Source organism: Mastigoproctus giganteus, chromosome 14, assembly GCF_048544385.1.
Source record: "Mastigoproctus giganteus isolate SK-2022 chromosome 14, ASM4854438v1, whole genome shotgun sequence".
In the NCBI taxonomy this organism is placed as follows: Eukaryota; Metazoa; Arthropoda; class Arachnida; order Uropygi; family Thelyphonidae; genus Mastigoproctus; species Mastigoproctus giganteus.
Window position 1 is genome coordinate 24,039,890 of NC_143588.1, and position 20,959 is coordinate 24,060,848.

The following is a 20,959-nucleotide window of genomic DNA, read 5'->3' on the forward strand; positions in this document are numbered from 1 at the left end:
AAGATGTGGCCTTACCATTGCCTTATACAAGGGAATAATCACCTCCTTATCCCTGCTAGAAAAATTCCTGTATATCATTGACAAGACACCATGAGCTACTCTTGCAGCTCGTCTGCACTGCTCAGAGAATTTCATATCTGCCTGCACAATTACCCCCAGGTCCTTTTCATTCTCCACCACTGTCAGTGTAGTACCGCAGAGTTGATACGTTGCTCTGGGGTTACTGTTTCCCATATGCAGCACTTTACATTTGTCGATGTTAAACCTCATTTGCCACCTCTCAGCCCATCTGTTCAACCTTTCCAGATCCTGTTGCAGCAGCATAGCGTCAGTATTGTCCTTAACGACCCTGCCAACCTTTGTATCATCTGCAAACTTGGACATTAAACTTGATATCCCATCATCAATATCATTCATAAACACCGAAAACAACAACGGACCCAACACTGAACCTTGAGGAACTCCACTAATAACATTAGTCCACGTTGAGCAGTGTCCATTGATTACCACTCTCTGTCTTCTGCCACTCAACCATCCCCTTATCCATAGCAGCAATTTGCCTCCAATGCCACACTGCTCCAATTTGTGCAGCAGTCTTCCATGTGCAACAGTATCAAAAGCCTTTCTAAGATCCAAATATATAATATCAAAGTTATTCCCTGCATCCAGTTCTTTTGTGACTACATCATAGTATCCAATCAAATTGGTCAGGCAAGACCTGCCCTTAACAAAACCATGCTGCGTCTGAGCTATAACTGAATTCTTGTCTAGATGATCCTGCAGTGCTTCTTTAACCAGTGCCTCCATTAATTTACCTGGAACAGAAGTTAAACTAACAGGTCTATAATTACTTGTGTCAGCCTTTGATCCTCCTTTGTGAATTGGGGTTACATTTGCACATCTCCAGTCTATGGGTACCTCCCCTGAGTCCAAAGAAGCTCTCATAATTATGGCTAGGGGTTTGCATACTTCCTTTGCTGCCTCCTTTAATATAACTGGATAGATCCCATCCACCCCAGGTGCCTTTTTTATGTTTATCCTCAACAACCTCTCCTCCACTTTCCTCTCAGTTATTACAAAATCATCCAGCTCACTGACAATGTTTACTTTACCTACATCATTCTCCTTCCTGAATAACTCCTCATGCGTGAATGTAGATGCAAAATATTCGTTTAGATTGTTAGCCACCTGAGCAGGATCCTCAACTGTTGAACCATCAATATCCAGTGGACCAATCTGATTCATCCCTTTCCTTTTCGAGTTCAAGTATGTAAAGAACTCTTTTCTGTTTTTCTTTGCATCCTTTGCCAAGGATTTTTCATAGTCTGCCTTTGCCTGCCTAATCTCCTTTGTGACTTGGTTACAGACCAACTTATATCTATCATAGGCTTCCATGTCACCCATTAATTTGTATGTATCCCATGCATTTTTCTTCTCTGCCACACGTCTCATTAGTTCATCTGACAATCATTTAGGCCTAAACCTTGAACAATATTTCTTAGTTGGTATGTAAAGCCTGGTAGCCTCGAAGATTAGTTCCTTGAATGCTTCCCATTTTGAGTTTGCTGTTGGTAACATCATCAGTTGGTCCCACTGTATAGAATTTAAATACTGTCTCAGACCATCATAGTCGCCTTTACGAAAACAAAAACCCTTCCCTTTACCTCTGATGGTAGTTACCTCCTTGAGTAAATCCCACTTCAACACACTGTGATCACTGCCACCTAGTGGTTCATTTATCTGCAGGTTCTTAATGCATGAAGAATCACTACTGATAATCAGATCAAGAGTATTGCTCCCTCTTGTTGCCTCACGAACATGCTGATGTAGAAAACAATCATCCAATAAATCCACAAAAGCCTTGCTAGTGTGCGAGTGACCAACCCACAAATTCCAGTCAATATCTGTTAAATTAAAGTCCCCCATTATAAGACTCTCTGATTTACTGGCCCACTCTATTTCCCTGTACAAAATCTTATTATACTCATCAGAGTCATTAGGCCTATAGCACACTCCTACTCTCAATTTTGATTTCCCTATGCTTATGTCACACCAAACTGACTCGACGCTGCCCTGTCCATCGATGTCGACTGGCTTCACTTCCTTGGACTTTATGTGTTTCTTAATTAATAGCATAACCCCTCCTGTCCTGTCTATCCTTTCTATACACATTGTATTCCCCAAATTCCAGTTCCGCATTACTTATATCTGTGTGACACCACGTCTCTGATATCCCAACAATATCTGCCTTTGATGTTTTGAGCAATACCTCAAATTCATCAAATTTATTTACCAAACTCCTAGCATTGGTGTACACGCAGGTATACATGCACCTGTTTCTATTCTTAGCTACCCTAACACAACCCATGTGTTTACCTGTACCACAATGACTACCAGCAGTCTCTGAAATATCCTGCATTTTGTTTTTCATAAGGGCCAGTCATTGGGATACATGGAAGCACCGGTCAGTGCAGTCATGTTTGCAAATTGAATTATTTTAATTCTATTAAGTGGTGATTCTAATAAGCGAAAAGAGGAGGAACATTGTCCACAGGATATAAAAGTAGAGATATACAGCACAAATTTGCGCTTTATTATTTTACCAAGTAACAAAATTAAATGATAAGTGAAAATCAGAAGAATATTTTTCACAGGTTAGCAAAATAAAAAATAAATTTATGCTTAAATACATAGCTTAATTAATACTGTAATACGTACATACTAACTAATTGATATATCTATTCAGTGATTTTTTCTTTAGGGTTGTAAGATTTAAAACAGTAAAAAAGATAAGCAATCAAAAGCAAAGAACATGGCACGCACAAATTGCAACTAACGTATGTGCAAAGTGAGATACGGAGTAACAAGTTTATGAAGCTTAAAAAATAGGAATGAAGAGAAGATTCAGAAAATTTGTTTTTTATGACTGAAGATTTCATGGAAGGGGAAATTTCACAATAATGTAAAAACCCACAGAATTCCAGCTAATGGTATTATTGCAAATGCAGTAAGAACAAGTTTACTACCCATTTATAACAGATTGCACTAACGGAAAAGCCCCATAAACAGGTAATTGCAAATTGTTTTTATTGTTTTATGGTAGTGACCTCCAGAAATATGCTTTAGAAAAATATCACAAAGGCGTTCAAAAATGATTCTTATAACCAAACATATGATAATGATCTGGCACCTACTTATTTCACTTTATGATGGGCTTACGATTATCTCTGACTGGACCACATGATCCTGTGGTCCGGTGTTGGCTGCGTATTTTGCTTTTGCATCCTTTAGTTGAAGTGATTTTTTGTGTTGTGCTTATTTGAAAATATAGTATTCAGTATTCTATATAAAACTCATAATTTCCATTATAAAAATTATCTTTTAGAGAGATAAAATAGCTTAGTTATATAGCAAAAATTTCAACTTCCGAGGCCTTGGAATGAATTACCAAAAAATAATGTGTTATTGGGTTCACATTACGATATTTTCATGATATGAGAGTGTCTCTGGAATGGATTAATACTCTGAAGCAAGTGTCCACTGCACAGGTATTAAAATTAAAAGCAAGTTCCCCCCCCTTCCCAATGGGCCTATCTATCATGCTTTTAATTGAAATACTTGCTCATGTCTTGCTTATTTTTAGGTTTAGGTTAAGATTATTTGTTTCTGGACCTTTTTGTTGCATTTAGACAGAATTTTTGAATTTAAAATTTATTTTAAATTTAAATGTGAATGTAGATGCAAAATACTCATTTAGTTCGGCAGCTATCTGAGAACGATCATCTACAGTCAAACCATTGATATCAAGTGGAGCAATCTGATTCATCCCCTTCCTTTTAGAGTTTATATAAGTAAAGAAGTCTTTGCATCCTTTGCCAAAGATTTTTCATAATCTGCCTTCATTTGCCTAACCTCCTTTGTGACTTGATTACAGATTAGCTTGTATCTTCCATAGGCTTCTGTGTCACCTGACAATTTATGTGCATTCCATGCATTTTTCTTCTCTTCCACGATTCACATTAGTTCATCTGACAACCATTTGGGCCTGAACCTAGGGCAGTATTTCTTAGTTGGAACAAAAAGCCTAGTAGCTTCCAAGATTACTTCCTTGAAAGCTTCCCATTTATAATTTCCTGTTTCGAAACAGGAAATTCTAAATGGGAAGCTTTTATGGCATTCGAGCCTGTGACCACCAAATATGGAGGATGCGGAAAGGTCAGGGAATGATCACCGCATATCCCTGGAGCAATATGGCTTTTTAGGAGCTAATGCTCCTAAAAAACAAACAACAACACAGACCAAGCATCAGAGCATGCAATGGACTTCAAATCACTGCCAAGTGCCAAAACGTTTCATCTACAGAAGCCCATGATCAAAATTATGCTGACCATATTTTTTCACAAACAAGCTGTGATTCACAGGGAATTTTTACCTTTAGGGGAAAGAGAGAGTCAATGCTGCTTCTACACACAGGTGCTTCAAGGATTATTGAAACACATTTCCCAGGTGAGGCCACAATTTTGAGATAAAGGCAGCTAGTTCTTATTGCTCGACAATGCTCCTACCCATTCTGCACTTGTTCTGAAGACATTTCTGGCAAAACATGGCATTGTAAAGGTCAACCATCCATCCTACTCTCCTGATCTAGCACCGGTGAACTTCTTCCTCATTTTCAAGGTGAAAACTTCCCTCAAAGGAAAGAGATTTATTTTGGGATGTTGAGGATAAAAAAACATAACTGCTGAACTGAACATCACATCTTTGGACACCTTCGCTGACTATTTTCAGAAACTTTTAGAATGGTGAAATAAGTGCATTCAATCAAGTGGTGATTACTTTGAATAAAAAGAAAACTATTTTAGAGCTCCTTTTGCTTGTGTTCTTTTCATTCTCTCTCTGTTAGGCATACTTCAATGGTAAACCCACAAATCTCTTTCCCCCCTCACCTCCAATGCAAAGGATCGGAAATATTGCTTGAACTTTGTCTGAATGTCACAGTTTCCAGAAAATGCAAACACAAATAAGCGAGATATATGAATGCTGCATCTTCTCATACTGACTCTATATAATAGCTTTATTGATTTAGCTGCAAAACAACTTTTTTTTTTTGTTTTTGCGCACACGCACACACCTTTAACCAGTTTCTGGTCATGTGAAATCAAATACAAAACACTGAAAACTTTGTAGCACATTTTCACTTATTCAACCAAGATGCCTTGAAGTTTTATAAAGGAACTGTGGCAAAAAATTACTGTACAAAACAGCATAAAAAAAATAAATAAAAAATAAGGATAAAAGACACTGAAAGAAAATCGATTTTATAATATTTCTGTAGCAGAGTATGAAGAAGCTGAAATAAACATTCTCAATTTCATGGAGCCTAATTTGCAAGGATTGGTTTTATTAATTTCATAAGTAAACAAACTGGTTCTGCAAATAATTTTTCATTTTATTTACTGAACAGACCTCAAATACAGATCTCAAACAAGCTTACCAGATATGAAAAAAAAAAAAAAAAAATTATAAAAACAAAACCTCCAACAATTTTATAATCATCTAAATTCAAAAGCAAATTAAAAATTTTCATTTCATTGTTTGTTTCTCTAAAAATGACTTGCAGCATCTCATGCACTGCTGGTAGACCTCTTCAAAGCCTGTGTCATTAGAATCCTGCAAAAGTCACATTAAAAGCAATTCAGAAAAAGAAAATTTATTATGAATCTATAAAACTGACTTTCATCAAATAACATGTTCATCATTTTTTAACATTTATGTTAAAAATAACAGAAATAAAAAGAAAGAAAAAATAGAAATAATTAAATACTCTTAAAGCAACTGCTGCTAAATTTTGTTACTCATACATTACACATTATTAGTCAATTTAATCCTCACTAGAGTGTGATGTGTGTGTTAAATTCTGTTCATTAATTCATGCACACTTCACATTATGCCTTTGGCAGTTTTGCCATTCTAAATGTAATTTAATTTCATCCTTGAAAAGAATGTCACATATCATTTTTACAAATTTTTTTGGTTGAATATATCACAACTGATAAATATGGTAGCTAGTCCCCTTTTAATAGGACAATGTTTAGTTTTGCAAGTGCCTCGTATGCAATTAATGTTTCATTGATTTTTTATTGCATCTCTAATTAAGGAGAGATGGGGGAGATATTGAACATTTGTAGTAATTACTCTTGGATAACTACTGTTATTTCTAAAAAAATTATCATCTAATTGAGGGAACATACCACAGAAGAGAACACAGTGCAGTGGTCCATACTTGGAAAACCATTGAAATAGCTGGATCCCCTCTGTGAGATATAGTTTCCTTCTGCTAGTATTTATTGTGAAATTCATATAACTATTTTCTTTGCAGTTTAGATCGTTTATACCATGCCCATCAGACCTTACCCCTGTGTACAACTTTTGAACAACTTACCAAAAATGATAAGTTGTTTTGCTGTGTTTTCTCATGCACTGCCATAGTCTCAAAAATAATTAGACACTGTATTCAATCATGAAATATACTGCCACTTATACACACAATTTAGTGACATTATCACTAAATTGTATGTATAGCTTAGCTTAATTTTCAGCACTCACCTCATAGTAATCCGCTTAGCTGGTGGAGAGTTTTACCACATACATAGTGGTTATAGGATTCTAATAACTTACAGGGATTATGGGTTTAAAACTAAGTTATGGGCTATAAAAAAATTTTTAAGAAAGGAAAGTGCACCTTCCATCCTATGGTTGACTAATTAAATTAAATTAAATTAAATGAAGAAAAAAATAGAAGCTAATAGTCACACAAGAGCAACTTTCGAGATTCCTCGTCTTCTATTTTTTCTCGTGCGCGACTATTAGCTTCTATTTTTTTCTTCATTTAATTTAATTTAATTTAATTAGGCAACCATAGAATGGAAGGTGCACTTTCCTTTCTTAAAAATTTTTTTATAGCCCATAACTTAGTTTTAAACCCATAATCCCTGTAAGTTATTAGAATCCTATAACCACTATGTATGTGGTAAAACTCTCCACCAGATAAGCGGATTACTATGAGGTGAGTGCTGAAAATTAAGCTAAGCTATACATACGATCTAGTTATTACATTACAGCACATAAGGACTCCTTAAAATATCAAAAAATGACATTATCACTTAAAATCATAAAATTTAGCATCACTATAGCATCAAAAATATGGATAGCTGAGTGGTCAAGTGTGAGTGCCATAGTATGCATGTGTCTGAGTTGACTGTGTTTCAAGTCCCTGTAATTGTCAAATACATTTAATGATACCATGTTGTAAATTCTTCTTCTGATTAAGTAGTCATGCTGGAGTATAAACAGACCATCTTTTTTAAAAATAACATAATGCCATGTCAAAGAAACATTTACTCAGCAGTATTAATCACAAATAGTAGCCAACTGAATTGTCTTCAGTTTCCTACCATTTCCAGCAGATTTTGTTGAGAACCTGCTGGAAAAATGGAAAAACAATGAAAACACAAACCAGTGACTAATTCCCTATTCTCATTTAGTATTTATTAGCTTACTAATATTTTCTTATATAGTTTTATTTAACCAGAACATAATAATCAAATACTTTAACACTGAATAAATATGGAAAATTTGTATAATTAAATATTGCTGCATTAAAGAGCACTGGGCAGCACAGGATATTTTTTTAATATCAATGGCATTTTAGAGAATTACTGGAGATCCAATGAGGCAACTTTTTCATACTACTGGATCTTAAATTTCAGAAAAGAAAATGTTTTCTCTCCACCCAATAAGTTCCAAGTTGAGAAGGAACTTGTTGACACTTGAATTTCTTGGACATCTATTTCTGTAGGTTTTAATTTTCAAGAAATACAAGGGTGGTATCAAAATGTTTGTACCCTGACCTAGATAAAACATCAGTAGGAAGATGCTATTTTTAATATAAGTTGTCTATATATTCAATAACATGTGAAATTTCATTCCCAAAGGTGATTGTACACCAGAGGTGGAACCCGGAACCTGAGGAAGGAAGCTATGGTTGACAAAGTGGAGCATCGAGCAGTGATCAAGTTCCTGCATTTGCAGAGCAAGAAAGCTCAGGAATGAAAGCTGTGTATGGGCAGAATTGTCCATCCTATGACACTGCGGCACCTCCATAGCCAGGTGGGCAAGAGCAGCAGTGCCTAGTACACGCTTCTTGATTAGATTGGGGTATGAGCCCGTGACCACCAATACGAAGGATGTGGAAAGGTCAGGGAATGACCACCACATATCCCGGAGCAATATGGCCTTAGTTGCTAATGCTCCTAAAAACCAAAGAACAAACAAACAAATAAACAAACACGACACTGTAAAAAAGTGGAAATGAGAGTTCCAGTGTGGTCATACAAGTGTCTTTGACGAGCTAAGAGAAGGAAGACCATCAACATCCACAGACAGCAAGATGGTTGCAAAGGTTGAGCAGCTGGTGCTGAGTGGCAGACGTGTGACAATTTATTTCATTGCAAATGCAGTGGGAATTAGTTATGGGTCTGCCTACATTACTTTACATGAAAAACTGCACATGTCTCAGGTCTTTACACAATGGGTTACAAGATTTCTGATGCCTTTGCAGAAGCAATGTCGAATGCAATGTTCTCACCAACTGTTGGATTTGTGTAATGTGGATGTTGGGAACTTTTTTGATCAGTTGGTGACAAATGATGAATGCTGGGTGTACCAGTATGATCCGGAGACTAAAGACATGTCAAAACAGTGGAAGCACACCACCTCCCTACCTCCCAAAAAGGCAAAGACCACTCCATCTGCGAAGAAAGTGATGTTGTCCATGTTTTGGGACAGAAAAGGGGTTATCCTGACAGATAACCAACCTCGTGATTTCACACTTACCGGAGAATACTACAAAAATCTTTTGAAAAAGTTATGCGATGCTTTGAAAGAGAAAAGGCGTGGAATGTTAACCAAAGGTGATGTCTTCTGTCAGACAATGCACCAGCTCACACAGCCGTTGCCACCATCAACTTTGTTGCCCAGTGCAGCTTTGAACTACTGCAACACCCACTCTATTCTCCAGATCTAGCACCGCCAGACTTCTTGTTTCGAGAAATGAAGAAACCATTGCGTGGATGCTGCTTTGATTCGTCTGAGGAAGTCATCAATAAAGTGGAATTGTGGTTTCAGGCAAAAAGTGCAGACTTCTATGATCAAGGCATTAAAAAACTGATCCATAGATGGGAGAAATGTGTTACTATACATGGAGAGTACATAAAAAAGGATTAAAGTTCCTGTGAAGTTTTGCCTTTCTAGGGCTATTATTTCTAGGTACAAACTTTTTGATACTCCTTCATATATACAAAGGAAGGTGGTTCCAAAGAGCAGAAGTATAAATGCATACAAAAAAGTTTGGAATTGAACTGCATATCAATGTTTACTAGGTAAATGCATATGTAGAAATTGGTTTAAAAAACAAAAAAAAAAAAAAAAAGGTGGAATTACAGATGGTAATTCAGTAAAACAGTGCCCACAAACAGTAAAAGAGATAGCCCATTAATTAAAACCTGAATAAAAAAAAAATATTGGTATAACAAATATCCAGAAAAACAATATCATTTCTCATCCATGCCAATTTACTATGTATCTTTAAAAAATGCTTCATTTTAATGAATACCAATGTAACAAAAATATCAGCTTATCTCAAAAAAAAAAAAAAAATATCCATTGAGCAAACAAAAAATATAACCATTATAATGATAAAGTTATAATGTAAATCGATGTAACATTATAATTACATCGATTTACAGTAATTGTAAAGTAAACCATCACAATTTCGAGAATTAGTGGTATCTTCATTTAATTGTGTTCTAAATTTTATGTGAACTTAGAATGTTTTTCTGATTTCAAACAATATTATTATACTTACTGAATATGCAACTACTGTCCACAGTAACTTTTGGTACCAAAACACAGTGATTTAGATAAGCATTTCTTTGTGAAATTACAGATAGCATATTTCATTGCATATAAATATATGGTATAGTAAAAATTCTGGGATTCACAAATTAAATACAGTGGATTCCAGTTATTTGGGGCAGCCGTTCATTTGGGACAAATGAACAGAACCCAATCGAGAAAATAGGCGGGTTAACTTCGCTTAATTGGGACAACATGCCGTTTAATCGGGGCAGGAGACCGCAGCACTCGAGATTACCCTACAATTGTTTCTGACCATACCACGTGGTTCGGTCGGATTTCTGGAGGTCACAACCACAAAACAGTAAAAACAATTAGTCCTGTTTATTGGGCTTTTCTGTTAGTGCTTCAATCATATAAAAAATTAATTTCCAGAATCTACTCTTCATTCCTATATTTTAAGCCTCGTAAATTGTTACTCCATTCTCACTTGCGTGTATCGTGTTACTTGCAATTTGTGTGTGCTGTGTTCTTTGTCATTGATTGCTTATTTTTTTCCCTTTTTTAAATTTTAACCCCCACCCACAAATGTCAGTGAACAGAAATGTCAACTAGTTAGTATGTACATATTACAGTATGTATTAATTAAGCTATGCATGTAAGCGTAAATTTATTTTTATTTTGCTAATATGTGGAAAATATTATTCTGATTTTCACGTATCATTTAATTTTTTAATTGGTAACGTAATAAAGTGTAAATTTTTACTTAATACAGTATATCTTTACTTTTATAGCCTGTGGATAATATTCCTCCTATTTTCACTAATTAGAATCGCTGTTTAATAGAATTAAACTTTAATTCACAAACGTGATCAAAATGACCGCCACTTACTACATATCCTACTTTTTTTTTTGTTAGCACATCGGCTTCTGTGGCCATAATGCACCTCCCAAAGTTTTTGCATTTACTCTGATCCAAGCTCGAGGCAGGATTCGAACCCGCGACCTTTGGGTTGCCACAGGCAGGCACTTTACCCACTCAGCTACATATTATATAGTGAACAGTACTTTACTATGGTGAGTCCATCATAACGTGATTTGATCGTAAAACAAATCGTAAAGCTGTATTTTTAACTATTTACGTGAAACTTCACATAATTGGGGCAGCCGCTTCGGGCCAAAATGCACTAGTTCCAATGTATCCCAAATAACCGGAATTGACTGTATAAATAAACCAGGCGCATCCACTCTCAAAGTACTGTCCTTGAGTACTAATGCACTTCTGCCACTTTTAATAAAAATACTGGTAGCAATTTTTGAAATTATGCTGACTAAACAGCACAGAGGTCATCTTGAGATGCATCAATAACCTCTTTTTCACTAAAGAAGCAATAATTCCATAAACATTGCTTCATTTCTGAGGAAAGAAAAAAAAAATCTATGTAGTGATGTTACTAACAGCAAATTCAAAATGGAAAGCATTCAAGGAATTAATCTTTGAAGCTACTGGACTTTTCATACCAACTGAGAAATACTGTTCAACGTTTAGGCCTATATGGATGTCAGATGAACTAATGAGAATTGTGGCAGAGAAGAAAAATGCATGGGATGCATATAAATTATCAGGCAACACAGAAGGCTAGGGTAGATATAACCTGGTCTGTAATCAAGTCACAAAGTAGATTAAGCAAGCGAAGGCAGATTACAAGAATTCTTCAGCAAACGATGCAAAGAAAAACAGAAACTACTCCTTTACTTACGTAAACTTTAGAAGGAAGGGATGAAAGAGATTGGTCCACTTGATATCGATGATTCGATTGTTGATGATCCTGCTCAGGTAGCTGACAAACTGAATCAGTATTTTGAATCTACATTCACATATCAGGAATTCTGCAGGGAAGTAGAGGCCAGAAGTTTATCAAACTCTAACAGGGAGCTAAATGATTTTGTAATAATTGAGAGCAAAGTGTGCAGAAGAAATTATTAGGAATTGTTAGAAATTGAAGAAGACATTAAACAACATAAGAAATGCACATGGGGAGGTTGAGTTCTATCCAGTTATATTAAAGGAGGAAGTATGTAAACTCTTAGCCATAATTATGAGAGCACCCTTGGATTCAGGGTAGGTCCCCACAGACTGGAAATATGCAAATGTTACCTAATATTATTAGTGGAATCCCCTAGAGTTTCGTGTTGGGTCCATTATTGTTTTCTATATTTATCAACAATATTCATGAAGGTATATCAGGCTTAAATGTCCAAGTTTGCAGATGATACTAAGGTTGCTAATAAAATTATACTACAGCAACATACTACTACAGACAGTATACTACTGCAACAGGATCTAGAAAAGTTCGGCAGATGGGCTAAGAAGCGGCAACTGAAATGTAACACTGACAAACTGAATCAGTATTTTGTATCTACATTCACATATCAGGAATTCTGATAAATGCAAAGTACTGCATATGGGTAGTAGTAACCCCAGAGTAACATACCAACTGTGCGGTACTACACTCAGGGTAGTGGAGAATGAAAAAGACCTGGGGGTAACTGTGCAGTCAGATATGAATTTTTCATTTTTCTGAGCAGTGGAGACAGGCTGCCAGAGCAGGCCATGGGAGTCTTGTCAATAATATACAGGAATTTTGCTAGCATGGACAAGGAGGTGATTATCCCTTTGTATAAGGCAATGGTCAGGTCACACCTTGAGTACTGCATACAGATCTGGAGGCCTCATTTGAGAAGGACAATGAGATTGGTAAGGGGAACAAAGTGGTGCATTTACAAGAAAGACTAAAGTTCTGCAAATTGGAGCATCTGGAGACTAGGCACCTGCGAGGTGATCTGATTGAGGTGTATAATGGCCGCTACACACCTTCAGGTAAACCTGTCAGGTATGCCTGTGCAGGCACGCCTGTACAAATCTACCAGAGCATGTAGATGATAAAACTGCACAATTATTTTGACCCGCACAGGCAACTGGAGGAAATAATGAAAAATCATTCGATTTGCCTGAACCAGAGTGGCCTGTGCAGGCAAACCGGAGCATGTGTAGCGATGTGGTAGGCGCACTGCCAGATTGGGGGATTTCCCTATTTGACTATCATTAATAATGACATCAATTCTATGAAAAAAAATTCACTATTAATTTTGTCGCTGATTAATAAAAAATTTGCCTGGATTAGAAGTAAATTTTGACTTTTAATATCAGTGTCAAAAAATATATTTTATAATAACAGCAATAATAAAATTCATTACTATATTATTTTATTAAATTTTAATAAATCTTGGGGATTTTTCTGAGAATTACTGCAATTCACTTAACAAGTTCACATGTGAATAAACTTTTCTTTTTTTTCAACCATTCTTTGCACCATATATTACATTTTATTTTACTTTTAAAATACTTCTTTGCAAATAATAAGCCAACTATTGCTAAAACATCATCTGTCAATGCCATGGTCAGCACGACTGAATGAATGGTGACAGGTTTACTGGAGCATGTGGGTGCACTATGGGTGTCCGGTAGACCTGTACAGGTATGCCTGCACAGGCATACCTGACAGGTTTACCCGAAGGTGTATAGCAGCCATAAGGCTTTGAATGGTTTGAGCAAGCTCAATGCAGATGGGATTCTTCCTCTTGCTCAGATTACTCACTTGAGGGGGGCATAAATTCAAATTGAGGAAAGACGGTTGTAGAATGGATGTGCAAAAGTTTACCTTTAGCTAGCAAGTAGTTGTTTGCTTGCTGGAACAAACTTCCATCTGTTGTTGTGGAAGTTGATTGCTTAAATAAATTCAAGGAAGAACTGGACAAAGTTTTGGAGCAAATGGATAGGTGAAATGGGAAGTGTGTGTGTGTGTTTTTTTTGGCTGATGCTGTATAAGCTTGCTTTCTTGCATCATATGCCTCTATTAATGCTAATGCTAATTTTACTAGCTCCTCTCAGAGCCTTACAAACCGTAATCAGGATCCCCTCTAAGGAGCCTGGTTGTTCACCTCTGTAGTCAACATAAATTAAGATTTTCCTTGTACTTTCACCCTTTTGCCAATGTCACCATGCGAGTTGCTCATGTTTCAAGAAGCTCGATATCTTTTTTTCAGATGAGGGCTCCATACTTGGACACAGTATTCCAAATGCAATCTTACAATTTCCTTGTACAGTGGGATTATGACCTCACTATCTCTAAAGGATATCATTTGTATGGTTTAATAAATTGTCAGTAGGGCACCATGAGCTTTCCTGGCCATCTGTTTACACTGCTCAGAAAACTTCGTATCAAAACTCCCAGATCTCTTTCTTCCCCTAATGTTTTTAATAAATAGCAATACATTAATAGAGGCATCTCTATTAATGTATTGGCAATACGTTGCTATTTTATGTATTGGCAATACGTTGGTGCTTCTCCTGAGTCTAATGATGCCCTCATAATTAATCTCAATGGTTCAATAAACTCTCTGGCTACCCTCCACAAAATTCTGGGTATATGCTATCAACTCCAGGAACCTTACTTGCCTTTAAGCTTGAAAGCTTTTATAATAAACAGTCATCTGTAATTTCAGAATCACTAATCTCACATGGCACAGCCTCTCAGCACGACGGATCTTTCATCAGTAAAGACCGATGTGATGCCTATCCAATTCATCAGCAACATCAACTGGGTTAGCAGAAACTTTCCCCACACCCAGTACACAAGAGTCTGACCTGATTTGTTCCCTTCTTCTTTGTATTCACATACATGAAAAGCTCCTTGTCCATATTCTTTGCTGTCCTAGCCAGTGCTTTCTCATATTCAACTCTGGTCTTCCTTCCTAACCTATTACAATGGTACTATTACATCACTTGTAGCTGTTGTAGGCTTCACTACTTTTCATGGCTCTTTAACTTTCATGCTATCTTTTTCTGCTCTATTAGACTGGTCAGCTCTGTATTCATCCATCTTGGCATCCTCGGTGTGCTATATTTCCAAGTAGAGAAAATACCAAGTGTCATCCTCGGTAATGATAGATATAGGAACAATGGATCATTATTACTCATGAGATCACTGCAAATTTGGGTTTGGTTGCTGTGTTGCTTCAGATTAAGCATTTGAAGCAACAAAGCAAAGCAATGCATGTTCAAATCATTGCTTAAAATTCCATGACAGCTTTCATATGAATTGTTTAAAGCTTCTGCAAGTTTATACAGTCACACAGCAGTTCTGATGTATGAGATGAATTTTTTCAGAGATAAAAGAGGTTAGCTTTTTTTTTTTTTTTCAAAGAACGATCACTGTCTGATAAACATTCTTTTTTCTCTTAAAATCTATGATGCCATTCAAACATGGTAGTATGAGGCAGACCATCCTTTCTGTAAACCGGGTGAATTTTTCTAATTTTTCAGAGGCAGACTTCCCTCAAAGCAAAAATGCTTTAGGAGAAGTCTGCAAATTTTGGTGCTTGTATGATGTTCCAAATTTGACATTTTTCCCATTTCAAAATCGCGACACAGTGAGTCCCACAGCAATGAAACCTATAGTGAATGATTAACAAACTTATACATATATGTAGATGCAAGTTGAAACTTGCTATTTTACAACAGTGTTGCTGGCCACAGTGCTGCATTACTGTGTGGCCAGTCAGGTAACTTTTTGACAGTACTATGGAGACGTGCCTCTCATGCTCCATAGCAGCAGGTTTATATGCAATGCTTGAACTGGGCCAGAAAAATTCTAAAATGTTAAGATGGTTATTGCTGATGACAAGTTTCAGCACATTTGTAATTAATCATGGTTTTGTTGTTTGTTATTTGGTTTTTAGAAGCATTAGCAACTAAGGCCATATTGCTCCGGGGATATGCGGTAGTCATTCCCCGACCTTTCCGCATCCTCCGCATTTGGTGGTCACGGGCTCGAACCCCAGTCTAATCAAGAAGTGTGTGCGACGCCCTGCTGCTCCTGCCTACCTGGCTATGGAGGCACCAATTAATCATGGTTTCTGAATGCTACATCTGATATAAGTATAATGTCTGAATGTGTTGGAGTAACTTTTGACAAAAAAACATATTTTCAAATTCAGGCATGGGCTAGCTGCCCCTTGCACCACATCTAATGCAAGTTATTCATCTGTAGGTAATTTCAGTGGCTTCCTCTTTTGGCATCAAGAACTATGAACATCATTTTAAATTTCTGCAGTAGTTTTAAATTTCTGCCTGGCTACATATTAGAATGATGGTTTTTGGAATCTGAAAGAGGTAATGCTGGAGCACTTTGCAGCCTTCTTGTTATCCTGATGTTATTACACAAAGAAATAAGATTTTCAACTCTTTATGATTTCAGTATGGTTGAGATGTATTTTGTTAAGTATATTCAGTTAGTATCTGCAAACCTAAAAATGGGAGTTGAGGCAAATTGTTTTTCCTTATTTGTAAACTTAGTTTTGTGTCACTACACTTAATATTTAACAATTGTACAGAGAAATAGAGTGGGCTAGAAAATCAGAATGTCTCTTAATGGGGGATTTTAACTTCCCAGATATTGACTGGAACCTGTGAGTTGGTCACTCACACACTACCAAGACTTTTGTGGATTTATTGGATGATTGTTTTCTGCAGCAGCATGTTTGAGAGGCAACCAGAGAGGGTAATACTCTTGATCTGGTTTATCAGCAGTGATCATTCGTGTATTAAGAATTTGCAGTAAAGGAACCACTAGGCGGCAGTAATCACAGTGTACTGATGTGGGATATAATTACCATCAGGGGTAAAGGAAAGGGTTTTTGTTTCCATAAAGGTGACTACAGTGGTCTCAGACAGTTTTTAAATTCTGTACAGTGGGACCAACGGATGATGTTACCAACAGCAAATTCAAAGTGGGAAGCATTCAAGGAATTAATCTTGGAAGCACTAGATGTTTCATACCTATTAAGAAATATTGTTCAAGGTTTAGGCCTAAATGTTTGTCAAATGAACTAATGAGACTCGTGGCAGAGAAGAAAAATGCATATAAATTATCAAGCAACACAGAAACCTATGGCAGATATAAGCTAGTCTGTAATCAAGTGACAAAGGAGATTAGGCAAGCGAAGGCAGATTACGAGAAATCTTTGTCAAAGGATGCTAAGAAAAACAGCTAGGATTTCTTATATAAACTCTAAAACGAAAGGGATGAATCAGACTGGTTCACTTGATATTGATGGTTCGACTGTTCATGATCCTGCTCAGATAGCAAACAAACTGAATGAGTATTTTGCATCTACATTCACACACGAGGAGTTATTAAGGAAGGAAAATGCCAGAAGGTTATCAAATTGTAATAGGGTGCTTAATGATTTTGTAATAACTGAGGGCAAAGTGAAGGAGAAATTGTTGAAATTAAACAGAAAAAATGCACCTGGGGTGGATAGGATCTATCCAGTTATATTAAAGGAATCGGCAAAGGAACTATGCAACCCTTAGCCATAATTATGAGAGCATCCTTGGAGTCAGGGGAAGCCCCACAGACTGGAGATGTACAAATGTATCCCCAATTCACAAATAAGGATCGAAGGGTGACATCAGTAATTATAGACCAGTTAGTTTAACTTCTGTTCCGGGTAAAATAATGGAGTCACTGGTTAAAGATGCATTGCAGGATCATCTAGACAAGACTGCAGCAATGATTCAGACACCACATGGGTTTGTTAAAGGAAAGTCTTGTATGACAAATTTGATTGGATACTATGATGTGGTTACAAAGGAACTGGATGCAAAAAATAATTTTGATATCACATACTTGGATTTCAGGAAAGCTTTTGACACTGTTGCACATGGAAGACCACTGGACAAATTGGAGCAAATTGGTATTAAGAGTAGGTTGCTACAATGGATAAAAAGGTGGTTGAGTGGGAGAAGACAGAGGGTGGTAATCAATGGGCACTGCTCTTCATGGACTAATGTTATTATTGGAGTTCCATAGGGTTCGGTGTTGGGCTCACTGTTGTATTGTATATTTATCAATGATATTGATGAAGGTATATCAGGCTTAGTGTCGAAGTTTGCAGATGATACAAAGGTTGGTAGAGTTGTTAATGACAGTAATGGCAATGTGCTACTGCAACAGGATCTAGAAAATTTGGGCAGATGGGCTGAGAAGTGGCAACTGAAGTTTAACCTTGATAAATGCAAAGTACTACATATGGGTAGAAGTATCCCCAGAGGAACGTACCAACTGTGTGGTACTATACTTAGTGTGGTAGAAAATGAAAAAGACTTGGGAGTAATTGTGCAGTCAGTATGAGTTGGGCCCACTGTTGTATTGTATATTTATCAATGATATTGATGAAGGTATATCAGGCTTAGTGTCGAAGTTTGCAGATGATACAAAGGTTGGTAGAGTTGTTAATGACAGTAATGGCAATGTGCTACTGCAACAGGATCTAGAAAATTTGGGCAGATGGGCTGAGAAGTGGCAACTGAAGTTTAACCTTGATAAATGCAAAGTACTACATATGGGTAGAAGTATCCCCAGAGGAACGTACCAACTGTGTGGTACTATACTTAGTGTGGTAGAAAATGAAAAAGACCTGGGAGTAATTGTGCAGTCAGTATGAAGTTTTCTGAGCAATGCAGACAGGTTGCAAGAGCAGGTTAACCATTGGTTAACCTGCTCTTGCAACAGGTCTGGAGGCCTCATTTTAGGAAGGATGTAGATTTGCTTGAGTGTGTACAGAGAAGAGCAACAAGATTGGTGAGGGGAATGAAGGGATCCTCTTACCAAGTTCTGCAAATTGCAGCGGCTGGAGACTTGGCACCTGTGAGGTGATCTGATTGAGGTGTATAAGGCCTTGAATGGGTTGAGCCCAACGAATTCTGATGGAATTCTTCATCTTGCTCAGATTATTAACCTAAGGGGGCATAAATTCAAATTGAGGAAAGACAGTTGTAGAATAGATGTGCGGAAATTTGCCTTTAGCCAGCGGGTGGTTAATTGCTGGAACAAACTTTCACCTGTTGTTGAGGAAGTTGATAGCTTAAATAAATTCAAGAAGGAAGTGGACAAACATTTAGAGGGAATGGTTGTGTGATTTTTTTTTTGGCTGATGCTACATAAGCTCATACACTTGCTTTCTTGCATCAAATGCCTCTATTACTATTAATGCTTAGTCACACTTTCACATCTATAAACGATATTCAGAAGTAATGAGTAAGTAAAACTGATAAGAACATACAACATAAATCAAAGAGTACTCACATAATATGGATCTCTAATAATTTCAATACCCTCAGGATCATATTTTCCTAATAATTCAATCTTTGCTGTTGACGAGTCTGGTGACAGTTCTTCAAGGTCACTAAAAAATAACTAAAATGTAAATATACAGGATGATCACAAATTCTTAAACAAGAATTTAAAAATGCAAATAATGAAGTAAAAGAATACTAGAAACGTGAAATTTAGATGTAATAGTAAAATTCTTATTCTTTGACATTACTTAAATCTGTCACAAAAAATGTTGAAAATGATCACTGCTAAGGTCACAATGAAGCTCGTTGAAAATAATGCCTGCAGCATGCAGGGAGGGTCATTGGATATTTCTTTTCATTTCTTCCAAGGGTGCATAGATTATTGTGATGGGCATTGATTTTGATACGGCCTCACAAAAAGAAGTCTAATGGCAACAAATCTGGTGAGCACAGTGGCCATATTTCTTTGAAATTAAGCATTCTCCAAGTAAGAAGGACAGCTTGGCCATATATGCACATAAAGTGTAACTTTGCACTATCTGGTTGAAACTACTCTTCAGTGATCTCCTCCTTAACGAGGAATTCATAATCAATGATCTCCACTGAGAAGTTATAGTGTCTGTAAAAAAATTGGACCCAAGAATCCTGTAACAGCCACAGCACACCACTCCAAGCTTTCACAATTATGTAAGGACATTTTCTATACACTATAGATAAGTCTACTGAGAGTTTAAATTGGGCCTCATTAGAGAAAAAAGACCAGTCTGACATCTGAGGGTGCCCATCCACAGTAATGGCTTCATTTTCCACAATCTGTTGGAAAACGTTTCTGCATGACATGCAACAGAAACAGCTTTAATTTCCTCACTTCACTGCATGTAAACTGCCATATGACATTCCATTTTGTGGTGCATTCCTCCATAGTGACTTAGACTTGCTGTTAGGTTCTCCCTAGCTCATTCTAAATGCTCTTGTTCTAAATCTTGAGTAAATTGTGGTTAATTTGCATCTTGAGCATGCTGTACTCAAGGTGCAAATTAACCATTGCTTTACAGAAAGGGATAATCATCTCATTGTTCCCTGCTGGAAAAGTACCTATATATCATCAATAGAACTTCATGTGGAGTTCTATTCATGATATACAAAGCTAGCTTAAACTGTCCTAGCAGCCTTTCTGCACTTCTCAGAGAACTCTTGTCAGTCAATTACCCATAGGTCTTTTTTGTTCCACAGTACCTTAAATGTTGAAGCAGCCAACTGAATAACTCCAGAATGTGTTATTCTAGGGTTACTGTTACTCAAATAGAGTATCATGCATTTATCAATGTCAAACCTCATTTACCCCTTCTCAGTTATTCTGCCTAGATTCTCTAGGTTTTGTTGGAACTGCCTTGATTCCTGCCACCAGCTTATCAATTCCTGCCACATTTAATTTGATATGCCTTCATGAATGTTAATAAATACTGAAAGCAGTCAGGGCCCATCAATGAACCCCATGGTACTCTACTAATAACATTAGTCCATGAAAAATAGTGTTCATTAATTTGGCAATGTAGAGCTCCTAGCAGTAACACAGATGATAGTACATGACTTTTGAATTCTGCTTGGTGTTTACCAACATTTCATCTTTTCTTAATAAATTGTTATACTTACTGTGTGCAAATTTTTTAAAGTTTTTAATAAAAAAATTAAATATTTAAAAAAATGTTGCATTTTACAATTTTTATTTTAAAAAAATCATTGATTCTGGCAAAACTTTTAAAAAATGTTACAGGCATAAAATATAAAGATGAAACTGTTAGTCACTTTCAGTTTTCAGTTTAAAAAACAGTTAAATAC

At 36.6% G+C, this 20,959-nt stretch overlaps 1 protein-coding gene across 1 annotated transcript in view; it reads right to left on the reverse strand.

Moving 5' to 3' along the window:
• Positions 1 to 5,527: 5,527 nt before the first annotated feature.
• Positions 5,528 to 20,959, reverse strand: part of LOC150075022 (low molecular weight phosphotyrosine protein phosphatase-like) — a 106,717-nt gene continuing 91,285 nt past the window's right edge. The window contains exons 5-6 of the mRNA XM_090389038.1: positions 19,128 to 19,227; positions 5,528 to 5,670 (exon numbers count right to left, since the gene is read on the reverse strand). Coding sequence (XP_090245164.1) covers positions 5,584 to 5,670; positions 19,128 to 19,227 — 187 coding nt within the window. The 3' untranslated portion in view covers positions 5,528 to 5,583. The remainder of the gene's footprint in view (positions 5,671 to 19,127; positions 19,228 to 20,959) is intronic.